This window comes from Cucurbita moschata, unplaced genomic scaffold (genome assembly GCF_002738365.1).
Source record: "Cucurbita moschata cultivar Rifu unplaced genomic scaffold, Cmos_1.0 Cmo_Scf00002, whole genome shotgun sequence".
In the NCBI taxonomy this organism is placed as follows: domain Eukaryota; kingdom Viridiplantae; phylum Streptophyta; class Magnoliopsida; order Cucurbitales; family Cucurbitaceae; genus Cucurbita; species Cucurbita moschata.
In genome coordinates, this window is record NW_019268518.1 from 6919689 (window position 1) to 6932648 (window position 12960).

Genomic DNA, 12960 nt, shown 5'->3' on the forward strand with positions numbered 1-12960 from the left:
GAATCGCGCCACATTGCTGAAGATTTCAACGAGGAAAGTACAAGGAAGAAGAAGAAGAAGAAGAAGAAGAAGAAGAAGTCGTCAATGGAAAAGTCAAAGTCAACGAATCAGAGAAACGCAGACGGGCCACCGGAACAACTTCTGAAACTTATATATATATATATATTCTCTGTTATCGTTACGTCCGGAGAGAAGACATTTTCAGATTAAAAAAAAAAAAAAGAAGTCAAATAAAATTGTTTTCTAAAGATATTAAACTATTTCCTAAGTTGGCAATTTCACTGATTCTGCAGCAACCAACAATTCTTCAGCTGCGATTTCGTCGTCTCTCTGAAGTTCTTAACCCTAACCAGACAGAAATGCGTGCACCACAGCCCTACCCCTCCCCCTCCCCTACTACTACTCGTCTTCAACAAGTAACAAACCGGCGCACCACGTTCAACGCATCTTCCTTGTACTACAATCCCCCACGCCTTCGATTCCCCTTCGTAATCCTCCTCTTCAAGCTCTTGAACGAATATGATTCCTTCCGGCGTCCGCGCCTCTCCGTTCTTCCACTGTTCCTCCAACGTTCTCCAACGATCTTCCTCCACCGCCTTCTCCGTTTCCAATCTCGCTCCCTTGCCGTCCTCCGTCGTGTACCACCGCAAAAACAGAGGCGCTTCTCGAAGATTCTTCACAATTTCCACCACCGATTCCTTCATCCATTTATCGAGCTTATCGCGAGAAATCGCCTCATTGCCTTTCTTTCTCCCCTTCACATGGCCTTTCACTGGCTGCAAACTCTTCATTGAAGAAATGTGAGTCCTCGATTTCCTGAATCTTCCGGGGAAAGCCACCAAAGAACGAGGACTTGCTTTCTGATCACATCCGTCGGGAACATTCGCGTATGGATGATCCAATGCGCTGAAATTTCTTCCACATCGAATTGCTAACGAAGCCATTGGCTATCGCAAACTGCAACCGAGAGACGAAAAAACAGAAACGGAGGGATTAGCCGATGGGGAAGACGACGGCCCTCCCTTCTTCTTGAAATTGGTTTCGGATTGAAAACGATTGTGGTTGAAGCAGACGTTTGATGATGGAGGAAACGAGACTGGATAAACAGAAGCGATTGAATCAGTTTCCCAAAACGATCAGACCAATCGCGTTACTCGAAATCCCAACTGAAATTTTCTTGACATATAAATCGTCAATTTTTTTTAATAATAAATATATTATTTTCTTCATTTTGATTATAAACCCGTCAGCGTCCAGTCTTCCTTCGCACTCGGAATTCCACCTTTGTTTGCTCCTCTGTAAATCGTCTCATTTTATTTCCATGCAACCGCCATCGTGTTCGATTACTAATCAATTTTCTGGTACTTGAAATTACGACATCGTCCCTATTTGTCGTGGTGTCGAATGGCTATCCGAGGGATTTTGAAGCTTGCAGTAGGAATGAGAGTAAGGAATTTGTGGCGTGTTCCGATTGGGAACTGCCACGAGGTCCGGCAAAGAGAACGTGGAGTAGAGGCGATTTCCACGAGTTTTACACGCGAAAATAAGGTAAATTAAAAGGACAAAAAAAGGGCAATGTACCAAGACTTTTGATCGTAGCCGTTGATTCATCAGCGATTACTGGCACGTGGTAGCATGAGGAATATGCATGGACCTCCAGTGTGTCCACGCAGTCTGGCCTCAGTCTTCGGTGAATCGCGTCCAATCAAATCAGTTTCGTAACCAACCACGTCAGCATAACAATGCTGACTCATCAGCAGAGATGGAGCTTGTATGGAAACTGAGATTGATTTGATGGAAAGTAGGTCGAGGTAAATCTGTATAGTTTTAACTGCACGAGGTTATAAGATTTAAGCATAGTAATTACGAGTAGATTTAGATTAAATTTTGAATTAGATTTTCACATATATAGATAGATAACGATCGATATTGCATTAATTATTAATTAATTATGACTTAATGATATTTCTAGTTAAATACGGACTTTTTTATTTGTTTAGATATGACAGAGAGGAAAGTTAAGATAAGAACCCTCTATCAAACCAATCCTTTAATTTTGGTAGGATTTTTCTTTATTTTTAATTTAATATAAGAAAATTAATGAGATGATGGAGATTAGGTAAGTTTATGGTAAATTTTGGCATAGGCGACTTTATAGACGAAATTAATATACATAGTAACGATATATTATATTGTGAATTTGATGTGCCTATGATTTATAAAATTTCGAGAAAAAGCTTAATAATACATAATTATATATCTAACTACCATTTAATCAATTATATGCTTCCATGATTATATGATAATTCAGATTATTGCAAAATGATTATAAAAAAAAACGAGCTAAGAACTGCAAACAAATAAAGAATATTTATGTGCAAATGCTAATGCAAAACCCTTGAAATCAGCTAATTTCATCTACAGTTATGGATATCTCACCTTGGCCGCCGGCCGATGAATTGCCGGCGGGTTGGTTTCCGACTTCAGGTTCCGCAGGTTGGGGATTTGACTGTTGTTCGAGAAGCGATTGACGACATGTCGGACACGACGTGTGGGAAACCAACCAGGTGTCGATACATCGAACGTGAAATTCATGGTTACATTTTGGGAGAACTTTGATTTTCTCACCGACGATGAAATCCCCAAGGCAGATAGGGCAATCCGTTTCTCGGATCCCTTTACCCGACTCCGACCCGTAAACAGCGACAGGAATTTGGCGTAATGCGCTTTTCTTCAGCCCTCCGGCAGTGAGGCGCGTGGCGGAGCCGCCACCGTTCTCGAAGGTGAACCGCCGAGTACAGCGGAGGGCACACCGAACGATTGAGTTCAATCCGAGAGCGCAAATCAAGGCGCAGAGTAACGCGGCAAGGATTATCACCATGTTCGTGTCGAAATTCGCTTCGTTGCTGTACGAATTTTTGGTTCTGGTTCCATTGGACGGCGGCGCCGTCGCATCGACGCCAAGGAGGAGGCGGTGGAGACGGTGGAGACGGTGAGGGTGGTGATCGGACGCCATAACTACACGAGCTGCTCACTACCTCAAAACAACACCAGGAAATGATTCCGCCAAAGGTAATTTACTTCAGATCTTGAACCTGTTCGATGAAATTCCTCAAAGAAACTTGCGAAATCCTAACCTCATAGTTCATTGATGAACAAATCGAACCACGAAAGAAATTGAAAGTAGAAAGTTCCTATCACTCACAAAAATCCCTCTCTTACTTACCCTTCTTCCATTTGCTTTCAAGTTCAACAGTGGAACCAAGCCAAAAGCCAAGTCTGAGCCAAGATTTGATGTCCTGAGTTTGGATCATATGGTTTTAAGATTACAATGCCTTTCCATTCCTTCCCCACATTAGTCATCATTACATATTACATGTCCATTTAGGTTCCAGTCCTAAACCATCCATTCTTGGCTATACTCCCTTAATCAATAAATTAGAGGTTCGAATCTTGTTCGAGTAAAAATAAAAAAGTAATTTAATTTAAATAACTCTATCTTAACTTTATAAAAAAAAATAATATTATTGAAAAAGTTAGATTCCCTATCTTTTTGAAACATTATTTAGCTACATTGTGTAACTTGTAAGATTCATCGATGGTTAGGTTTTGGGTAAACATCTACTCTTCGAAGAGATTTTACGTAAATAAAATAATAAATAATAAATTGGATAAGGATTAAAAAAATTAAAATTAAAATAAAAAAGTCAAAAAGTTTGGAGGGTATTACTTGGTTAAAGTTGCAAGTTTCAAAAAGTTCTACAACATACAAATTATTCAGAGTTCATATATTTCAATTAATATTTTTTTTCATAGATAATGAATATTTTCTAAAATCAATCTTCCTCGTCTTTATACGTAGTTGGGATTAGGAATCTTACGAGAACAACTTGCTGATTTAAATATCTTTGATTTCAATCAAAACTATACCTTACCCATGTTGACAAAATATTGCCTCACTTTTCGATTAATTATTATTAAGGGGACGAACGTTTACATGTTTTAATCAAATCGATAAAATACCTGAATTTGTTATAGTATCTTTTGTGTCCAGCCCCCCATGAATTTGTTCTTTCTAAACCAGTCATGAATGGTATAACTAACCTATCTTGCCTCAAGAATTGGACCAAAGGAATTCATATAGAGTAGATCATTAATTAAAGATAAATATTAGTCTAATTTCAATGTTTTATTAAATCTAATAGTACTCTACAATAACGGTAACGACTCATGAAAAATTTCTAAGAGATCACCCAACATAGAGTTGTTCTAAGTAAAACATATTTAACCATGAAGTTTTTCTTTATATCTTCAAGATCTCTCTCGTTTTAATGTGATCTCGGTTCATTTATGTTCCCCACTTTTATTCGGACGTGATAATTACTCTATTTTTTATATATAAAAATTAAAATTATTGGTCAAGTCTTTTACCCATCTCTTTCAAATAAAACGGTGGGCAAAAGAGTTTAGTAAACTTAAATGTCGGGTGACATTTTGTCTTGTCTACTTTTTATATTCTTTTGGGTGAACATTTAAAAAATAATTGAAGAGAGAGGGGGGAAAATAAATGAGATTGTAATAATAATAATAATAAAGTGAGAGAATAAAAGAAAAAAATTATCGAATAAAGTGACAACAATTGAAATTTCTTACGTCAAAAAAATTATTTATTTATTTACCAAATAAAATACAAAATGGGCCGTTTTGAAATATTTGAGAAATGAATTGGAAATAAAGGCATCTAAAATTGGTGTATTTTCTATTTTTTGAAAATAACACCAAAATTTTACTGGTTATTTATTTATTTATTTATTTATTTATTTATTATTTGGAATTGGAGTGGCCCCCATGCAAGGCTGCAGCCAACCTCTTGCCTGCGGAAGAGGGAAGCTTTAAACAATAATTTCAATATCATTATTCCAAAATGATTTTTATTTTTATTTTTTTTTTTAATTTTCGAAAACAATTTATTTATTAAAGGCGATATGCTTTCTCGATAATTTCTTTTTTTGGTAATATACTATTGATTTTAGTCACATTTTTTTCTTTAATTTTTTTTTAATTTAACATTGTATTTTAATGTTTGCTTTAAAAAAAAAACAGGGGTTAAATGGTAATTTCAACTTCATCTTTTTTATGGGCCGTATGTGGGTTGTTTTTAAATTGGGCTAGGTCATTTAGGCCCAAATGAAATTCTTGGGCTTCATACCGACAATTGAGTTTGTAAGCCCAAAGTAAACAATGTTGTCGCTGCTAGGCTCAAGCTTCCAATTTAAAATTGCATTTAGTTTTCATTGAAAGGGTTAGGTGGAGTAATTTCAAGGCCCCCTCGTACATAATTATTAGACGTTATATTATATTTATCAACTTGAGTATAGTTTAACTACTTAATAAATATATATGTTCGATTAAATAATCATTGGTACTGAGATTAGTAATTAATATTTATAAATTCCCGAACATTCTCCCGTGCCAAAGTAGAAGTGAAGGAAGTGAGTTTTTTGCTTTCTTTACGACAAAAATAAATAAATAACAAAATCCCACATTATTTGAAGGAATTTATTTTGGGGGATAAAATTGAATGAGGCAAGCAACCAATTTGCATTGGGACAATTAGGGGTGAGGGAATGGTCCTACAAGTACCACACAAATAATTGCACATGGGTTTGTAGGACAGAAGCCTGGGCTTTGCCCCTCTCTGTGCCTCCAAATCACCAAATCCAAGTGAATTAAATGGGTCACATTCCCTTACTAAGGCCACTTTCATGGGATCGACCTTTCTTTTTGGATAAGCATTGCTTCCTTTTCCCCCCTCACATGGCCTCAAATTTACGTTCACGTAATGAAAATCTCGTGAAGAAACACAGCTTGGCACGCTCATAATCGAGTACTTACCAAATCTTGATAACCGATTACTTTCTAAAGAAAAGTTAAAACCACGTAACTTATTTAATTCCCTCTTATTCTTTCACATTCTAACTAAAAATAAAATTTTCTTTTTGATTCCTACCCTTAAATCTCTTGCTTAATTCATTGTAATAATTTCAATGTTTAATTCGATAAATTTGAAAGTTCGAAGTTATGCTACTGTGACACGTCACGTGCATTTCTTTGTTAAGAAACCCGAGCAAATTTTAGTGGATTTTTTTCTTTTAAAAACCAAGCCAGTCGATTTCTATTACATTTATATTGTCTTCATGTGTCCCCCACATTCTTTTTGTTGCAACTTTATGTTATGATGTTTTTTCCTTATAAAATCACACTTTTGGAAGAATTTGTTTAATTTCTTCCTTAAAAAAATGAACTTTCATTCGCATCTATGGTATCTAGCTTGGTTCTTTCTTTCTTTTGCTTCTTTTTTTGGTTTCTCTCTTTTTTTTTTTTTTAATTCTAAAGTTGATAAAACTCGAGAATAATTTATGGATGTTATAAATTTTACGTTACATTATATATATATTTAAAAATACTTTTAATATCTACAATTTTAACACTAAATTTAAAGTTTAGCGTTAAAAATGTTATTTATTTATTACTTAAATTTTTTAAAAATGAAATTAATATTTAAATTTAAAAAAATGGAGAATTAATATTTAAATATGTTAAGGATATTTAGTAATAAATTATAGTTTACCATATATATTATATTTGATATTTTATTATAAGGCAAATATCTAACATTTGCCTTATTACTATAGTATCTTTCCATTTATTGTTATTTCCATTTATTACTATTTCCATATCCTTGTAATTTATTTGATTATAAATAAGATAACTTTCACACCATTTAAGTGTGGTGGATTAAGCAAACATTTACAAAATAGTATAGTATATAAAATACTTTTCAATTATTATAATTTTTTTTTTATAGTAGGTTTAAATTAATGTACGGCTCTGCAATTTCTGGTGATTAAACAAGTTGATCTCTAATCTGGTCGGTTTGAGCTTATATTATAAATTCAAATTACATTTTCAACCATATTTAAAAAAAATATATAATGAAGTTATAAAATATAAAATATAATTGTAATTTTAAAAAACATGAAAAGAAAATTAGAAAAAAAAAAAAAAAAAAACAGTGGAAAACAAAAGTCGGTGTCTGACAATATTGTATATTTGGAATTTTCTTTTAAATAGAAGCGCAAAAATCGGCCCTTCCATGTGCCGCCTTAACATGGTAGACCCCATTTTATTATTATCTTTTTTCTTTTTATTTTAAAGTTTTAAAATAAACCTCATATCTCCATAAATTAATTTTAAAATTTGGGATTTAAAGGTCTCTTTTTTACTTTGATTTTATTTGTGGGTTTTGGACATAAAATTAATTTTCCAAAAGAGATTAATTTAATTTATTTGGTAGTTTTTTTTTTTTTTTTTTTTTTTGACAAAATAAGGATATCAATTTATAACCCCAAAATATTGTCTCATTTGATCTATCATGTGTGGTCTTCAGCCTCACAGTTTTAAAACGGGAGAGGTTTTACACTTTTATATAGAATGTTGTGTTCCATTTTTCAACCGACGTGGGATTTCACAGTTCACTCTCATGGAGAGTCTAGCCTCCACTAATACACCACCCTGTGATTAGCGCTTTGATATTGGATTAAAATAAATAAGTGAGACCCACACATATGTGTGTATATATATATATATATAAAGAAGTCAAAATTTGGGGTATTGAAAAAATGGCTCAACAAAGTCAAATTTTAAAATAGTGAACATTTTCAACTAGAGTCCAAAATTACGGATTTAATTTGGGGTTTCTGGTTAATTTGATATGGTTTATTGATATTTTAGTCACTTTTATTTATTTACGTTTAAGTCATGCGCTAAAAAAAATAAAAAAATTCTACAAATGAATATAAAGTCAACCTTGCTATGGGGAGTTGAACTAATCTAATAAATTTAGAATATTAATTTCTAACCGTAGCCATAAATACATTTCAATTAAGCTGTGTTATTAATTATAATTATTTTTATTAAATAATAATTTAATCCAGAGATGCTCTTTTCTCTGTCGACTAATTTTTTTTAATGAAAATAAATTGTAATAACATTTTAATAAATATTGAATTTTAGATCTTCGTATTTGAATCCAATAAGAATTTTATATCTAACCGAGTTCAATCATTTTGTGAATTTTAAGGTAAAAATATTAAAACTATGTTACCCTCACGAGTTCAAGTCGTCAAGACTCGTCTCAAATAAAAAGAAATCATAGAATTTTTATTTTTATTTTTTAAAGTTGGTTAAAGAAACGAGAACGAATATTATATTCATTTATTGTCCCTAATTCTTTTTATTCATTTTATTTCTACAATGATAAGTATTTAAATTTAAAATTCATTAGGATTATTATTTCTCTCTCATAGAATAGGAATATTATTGTTTTTATTATAATACTTTATTTAAACCCTATATTTAGAATTATCCATTTTTTACTTTTAAAAAATAATTGTTATAATAGTTGAAAATAAATTAAAAAGACAAAAAAAAAAAAAATAATAACTCAATACTGTAAATTTCGTAAGAACATAGATTGAAATAACTTAACATCATTCGACGAATATTCTAGATCATTCATATGATTCGAATTTTAAACAAATGTACTTATTTTATACTAACTGAATTGTGTTTTTTTTAGAAGAAAGGTCGTACAACTCCTCCTATGTAAGTTCGATCCTCTCCGTTGTATTTAATTTTAATTTTAATTAATGAAACCCTCTTAAATTCTTAATATTAATATTTCTGAATTATATTTTTTATTTTTGTTCCCAATACCACCACAAAATACAATTATAGCGTAACGGCCTCTATTTTCCGTGTATTTAAATACCCCTCCATTTCCCATTCAAACCCAAACAAAAACCTCTCACCCCTACACAATTCTTCAATGGCGTCCTTACCAATCTCTCCTCTCTCTGTTTTGCTCCTAATTTTCCTCCCTGCAATCTCCGCCGACTACGGCGGGTTGCAGTCAGGCCACGCTACGTTCTACGGCGGCGGTGACGGATCCGGGACAATGGGTAATTGATTAAACTGAACTGCCCTTCGTTTTTTAATATATATATTTTTTAATTTGTTGGGTTCTGTGTGGTAATGGGGAATTGGGTATTTGAGCAGGTGGGGCTTGTGGGTATGGGGATTTGTACAACCAAGGATACGGAACGAACACGGCGGCGCTGAGTACGGCTCTGTATAACGATGGGCTAAGTTGTGGTTCTTGCTATGAGATTACTTGCACTAGTGATCCCAATTGGTGTCTTCCTGGAAAAATCATTGTGACTGCCACTAATTTTTGCCCGCCCAACTACGCTCTGCCCAATGATGATGGCGGCTGGTGCAACCCTCCTCTGCAGCACTTTGATTTGGCTCAGCCTGCTTTCCTTCAGATTGCTCAGTACAGTGCTGGCATTGTTCCCGTCTCCTTCCGTAGGTGAGAGTCCCTAAAAATTAACACAAATGGTTTAAATCTCTATCTTTACTTTCTAATTTTTTTTTTTTTTTTTGTAATGAATAACAGAGTGCCATGCGTGAAGAAGGGAGGAATAAGGTTCACGATCAAGGGCCATTCATACTTCAACTTGGTGCTGATCACCAACGTCGGCGGCGCCGGCGACGTCCAATCGGTGTCGATCAAAGGATCCAATACAGAATGGCAAGCCATGTCTAGAAATTGGGGACAGAACTGGCAGAGCAACAATTACTTGGACGGACAAAGCCTCTCTTTCCAAGTCACCACCAGCGACGGCCGTACCGTCACCAGCTACGACGTCGCTCCGGGCAACTGGCAGTTCGGTCAGACCTTTGAGGGTGCCCAGTTCTGAACAACAAATTTCAAGAACTTGATTAAAAAAAAAAAATAATAATCATATGTAGGTTAGGTAGATCTCCGGCCGCCGTCCACAGTGGCTGACTATTGCCGTGGTGGTTAACTTGCACCCGCTAAGGTCTTTGGGATTTGAAAACACACAGATAACTATAAATATATAGGAAAATAGTGTGCAGAAGAATTAATAAGCTTTAGTTCTCTCAATTTCAAGAATTATCTCAGCCCCATTGCCTATCTTACAAAGGGATTGTCCATTTAGTTCTCTCAATTTATTGATATGAGGACATTGCATTACAGTTCTTCCCCCCATCTTTAATTTCAAGCCTTTATTTTTCTCGTGCTATGTCATTAGTGAGAATTAATGAACGCTCAATGTAATCAGCTATTGATTAACATTCAAGACTTGTCTTAAATTTTCTCATACTTTTTCAATCAAAATAATACTCTTGTGTCAACAAAATAAATATATTACGACCAAGTGGATGGGGTAAAGTATGCTAAATTGTGATTTAACATAAAAAAAAAAACAGAGAAATTATGATATGGGAAGAGTACAGTGAGTTTATGACATGAAACAATATTTTGGGGGGAGAAGAGAAATCATATTACCATCAAATGAATGGGACACCACTTTCCTCTCTTCCCCCTTTTTTTGACTTTTCCCACAATTATAACGCTTTTCATCTGTTCGTCTATGTATGTAAGTGTGGCTTTTACATGGAACAATATACCAAATATGTATGATCCATATTTGTTTGGCATTCAACAATGGGCCTTTCTCTGTGGGCTGATCCATATTTGACAAAGTGGCATTTGATAAACCAACCAACCCTCATCTTTTTCTGTAGCAACTAAGAACTAGAATCTGTGATATTTGATCAGGGTGGTTCATATCATTAAACCTAGGTATACACGGCCGAGCAATAGCCTTCAAGAGTCCAGTTAGCCAGGCATTCATTTGGGATGAAACAGTGTTACAATCTTCCTGTGGTTTAGTACAAGTTGAGAAAATTATAGTCAGCATTTTTCATTGATCCTTATGCTTGGAAAAACTACCAGGGAGTCTGCTGAAAACACTCTCGTCCATCACTTTGTAATGCTTTCTAAACTCTTGGAAGATCATTCCAAAATATCTATCGACGTGTTTATCGTATTTGTTGTACAATGCGGGGACAGTTATCGAGATGATTGTTCCTGTAATTGAGTCAAATGGCTAAAAATCAATATAAGTTAAGAAGACTCGATGACAAGGAGAGGGCAAACTCGAAAAAGAAAATGTTACAAGTTGGATGATTGCCGTAACTTACCCACAGATGAAATGCATACAAACTAAAAATATGTCATAGAAGCGGTGTAGGATGTTCGTACATACCGATATATGCCAAGGTGAAGAAAGAAAGGTAGCTACCAAGGACGGATAGAAGCCACAAACAAATCACCACCTGCAAGGTTGTGCAAGATTACTCATACTAGTGCAACCAGATATGAAGAAGCTGAAAGGAAATATTACGCTCTTGAAGTTAAAATATCAAATGTATGTATTCTTTAAACTGTCCTGAAATAGCTTTCTTTGCCTCGGGCTTTAGCTACTTATGGTTGCAGATCTAACTGGCATCATTGATGGTGTAAATGAGAGCTACTCTATTATTTTAAAAGGAAGAGTACTTAAAGCTGATAACCCTTTTTTAGTTTTGCCCATTTAGTTCACAAATCCAATTATATAGGATATAAGGAATTATAATGTACAATAAAATGCATGATCATTCGAAATACTAACCCTGAAAAAGAGTTTAAAATCATTCCCAAGTGTGATGTCATGAGCCATAAGTAATGCAGAGTTGATTTTCGCCCGAAATGATGCTGCAACGCTATCGACAAATTCCTCTGACAATACTAGCTGTGGTAATGTTTGAATTGGCCTGCATATGGAGGGAAAATGAAGAAGAGCTAACAAGGAAAAACATACCATCTTCTTGAAAGAAGAAGATAATATGAGCAAAAAGTAGTGTGTTAAAGATTATGAAATGGAAGAACTTCACAGTGAATCAAAATAAAAGTCAGCCATTGCCATACTTGTGACGAAGCGCAGCGAAGTTGGCACGAAGAAACAATAGGACAACCAAAACCAGCAGGACATCTGAACTTATTGTTAGCAATGGCATCCCAGAGTGCTCAATTAGAAGCCAAAACATGGTCGCAACGACAACAATGCCGAAAGAAACATGCCGCTGTTTCCACAGTAGAACATCAGCCGCTATGCAGAAGTAGCAAAAGAGTCAACATTCTCGATGATCAAAACAGAAAAGGAAATATCATCATTTTCTTCCCTCAAATACACATCGAAGGAACATCAAAACCATTCTCGAATTTTGAAGTAAACTGGATTCTAGGCAATATAGAGTCCATTTCCCAAAGCAAAAGATAACAAACGCCTTCAAGTTTCAACCGGTCAAAGTCTCAATTCAATTACAAAAATGGAAACAGATAAATGAACAGAATATCGACGAATCCAGCAAACCATTTCAGAACACACTTGATGACTTCAATTCTAGCTTCATATAATCCTATGTTTCGGAAAAAAAAAATAAAAAACCAAAACCCTAAAGTATCGGCAACTGCAGCCAACAGATTGAACATCAAATTCTCGAAAGGGGAACAAAGGAATCGAGCGAAATTGATCAAGATACTGATGAATTTTAGCGGGAGAAGAATTGAATACCTTTGCCGCCACCCATAGACTGGTGGAGTGAAACTTGCCGGTCACATGAAATGCAGGCTATATCTTTGCCGTCGCCTTCTACAGTACCGGCGCTACCGGAATTATCTACCATTGCACTTCCGAATTGCTCTGGCAAGACTGAATTCTGGAGAGGAACGTTTCAGAGTCAAAATTGCAGCTCGAAACGTTCTTGAGATTTCTATATGATCGAGAGTTCCCAAGCCAAAGCTAGAAACGGTTTCACGCAATTGAAGAATTTTTAATTTCCAAGCTCTAAGCCTTCCTCTTTCTTCATGCCCTGGAAATGAACTTTATCAATCAACATTAAATTAGATCAAAATAACTAAATAATATGCATATATATATATATATATATATATATATATATATATATATATATATATATATATAT

At 34.6% G+C, this 12960-nt stretch overlaps 4 protein-coding genes across 6 annotated transcripts; 1 reads left to right on the forward strand and 3 right to left on the reverse strand.

The window, feature by feature from the left end:
- Positions 1-124: 124 nt before the first annotated feature.
- LOC111463354 lies at positions 125-961 on the reverse strand. The gene has a single exon (XM_023107260.1). The coding sequence runs from the start codon at positions 942-944 to the stop codon at positions 279-281; it is 666 nt and encodes a 221-aa protein (XP_022963028.1). The 5' UTR covers positions 945-961; the 3' UTR covers positions 125-278.
- Positions 962-1010: 49 nt separating this feature from the next.
- On the reverse strand, positions 1011-3430 carry LOC111463337 (RING-H2 finger protein ATL74-like). 3 transcript variants are annotated; one of them, XM_023107232.1, is made up of 3 exons: positions 2440-3430; positions 1582-1831; positions 1011-1096 (listed from the first exon to the last, which is right to left on the reverse strand). In XM_023107232.1, exons 1-2 carry the CDS (start codon positions 3014-3016, stop codon positions 1611-1613), a joined length of 798 nt encoding a protein of 265 aa, XP_022963000.1. In that variant the 5' UTR covers positions 3017-3430; the 3' UTR covers positions 1011-1096; positions 1582-1610. The 3 variants fall into 3 exon arrangements, with proteins under 3 accessions (XP_022963000.1, XP_022963009.1, XP_022963016.1); XM_023107241.1 differs by lacking the exon at positions 1011-1096 and having other exon boundaries at positions 1588-1780; positions 2440-3429; XM_023107248.1 differs by lacking the exon at positions 1011-1096 and having other exon boundaries at positions 1637-1817; positions 2440-3427.
- A 5418-nt stretch (positions 3431-8848) lies between these two features.
- Positions 8849-9849, forward strand: LOC111430869 (expansin-A4-like). The gene is made up of 3 exons (XM_023067334.1): positions 8849-9023; positions 9121-9433; positions 9521-9849. Exons 1-3 carry the CDS (start codon positions 8891-8893, stop codon positions 9822-9824), a joined length of 750 nt encoding a protein of 249 aa, XP_022923102.1. The 5' UTR covers positions 8849-8890; the 3' UTR covers positions 9825-9849.
- A 708-nt stretch (positions 9850-10557) lies between these two features.
- On the reverse strand, positions 10558-12872 carry LOC111430876 (reticulon-like protein B16). The gene is made up of 5 exons (XM_023067347.1): positions 12549-12872; positions 11903-12083; positions 11607-11748; positions 11202-11271; positions 10558-11023 (listed from the first exon to the last, which is right to left on the reverse strand). The coding sequence occupies exons 1-5, from the start codon at positions 12658-12660 to the stop codon at positions 10857-10859; spliced, it is 672 nt and encodes a 223-aa protein (XP_022923115.1). The 5' UTR covers positions 12661-12872; the 3' UTR covers positions 10558-10856.
- Between the last annotated feature and the right edge of the window lie 88 nt (positions 12873-12960).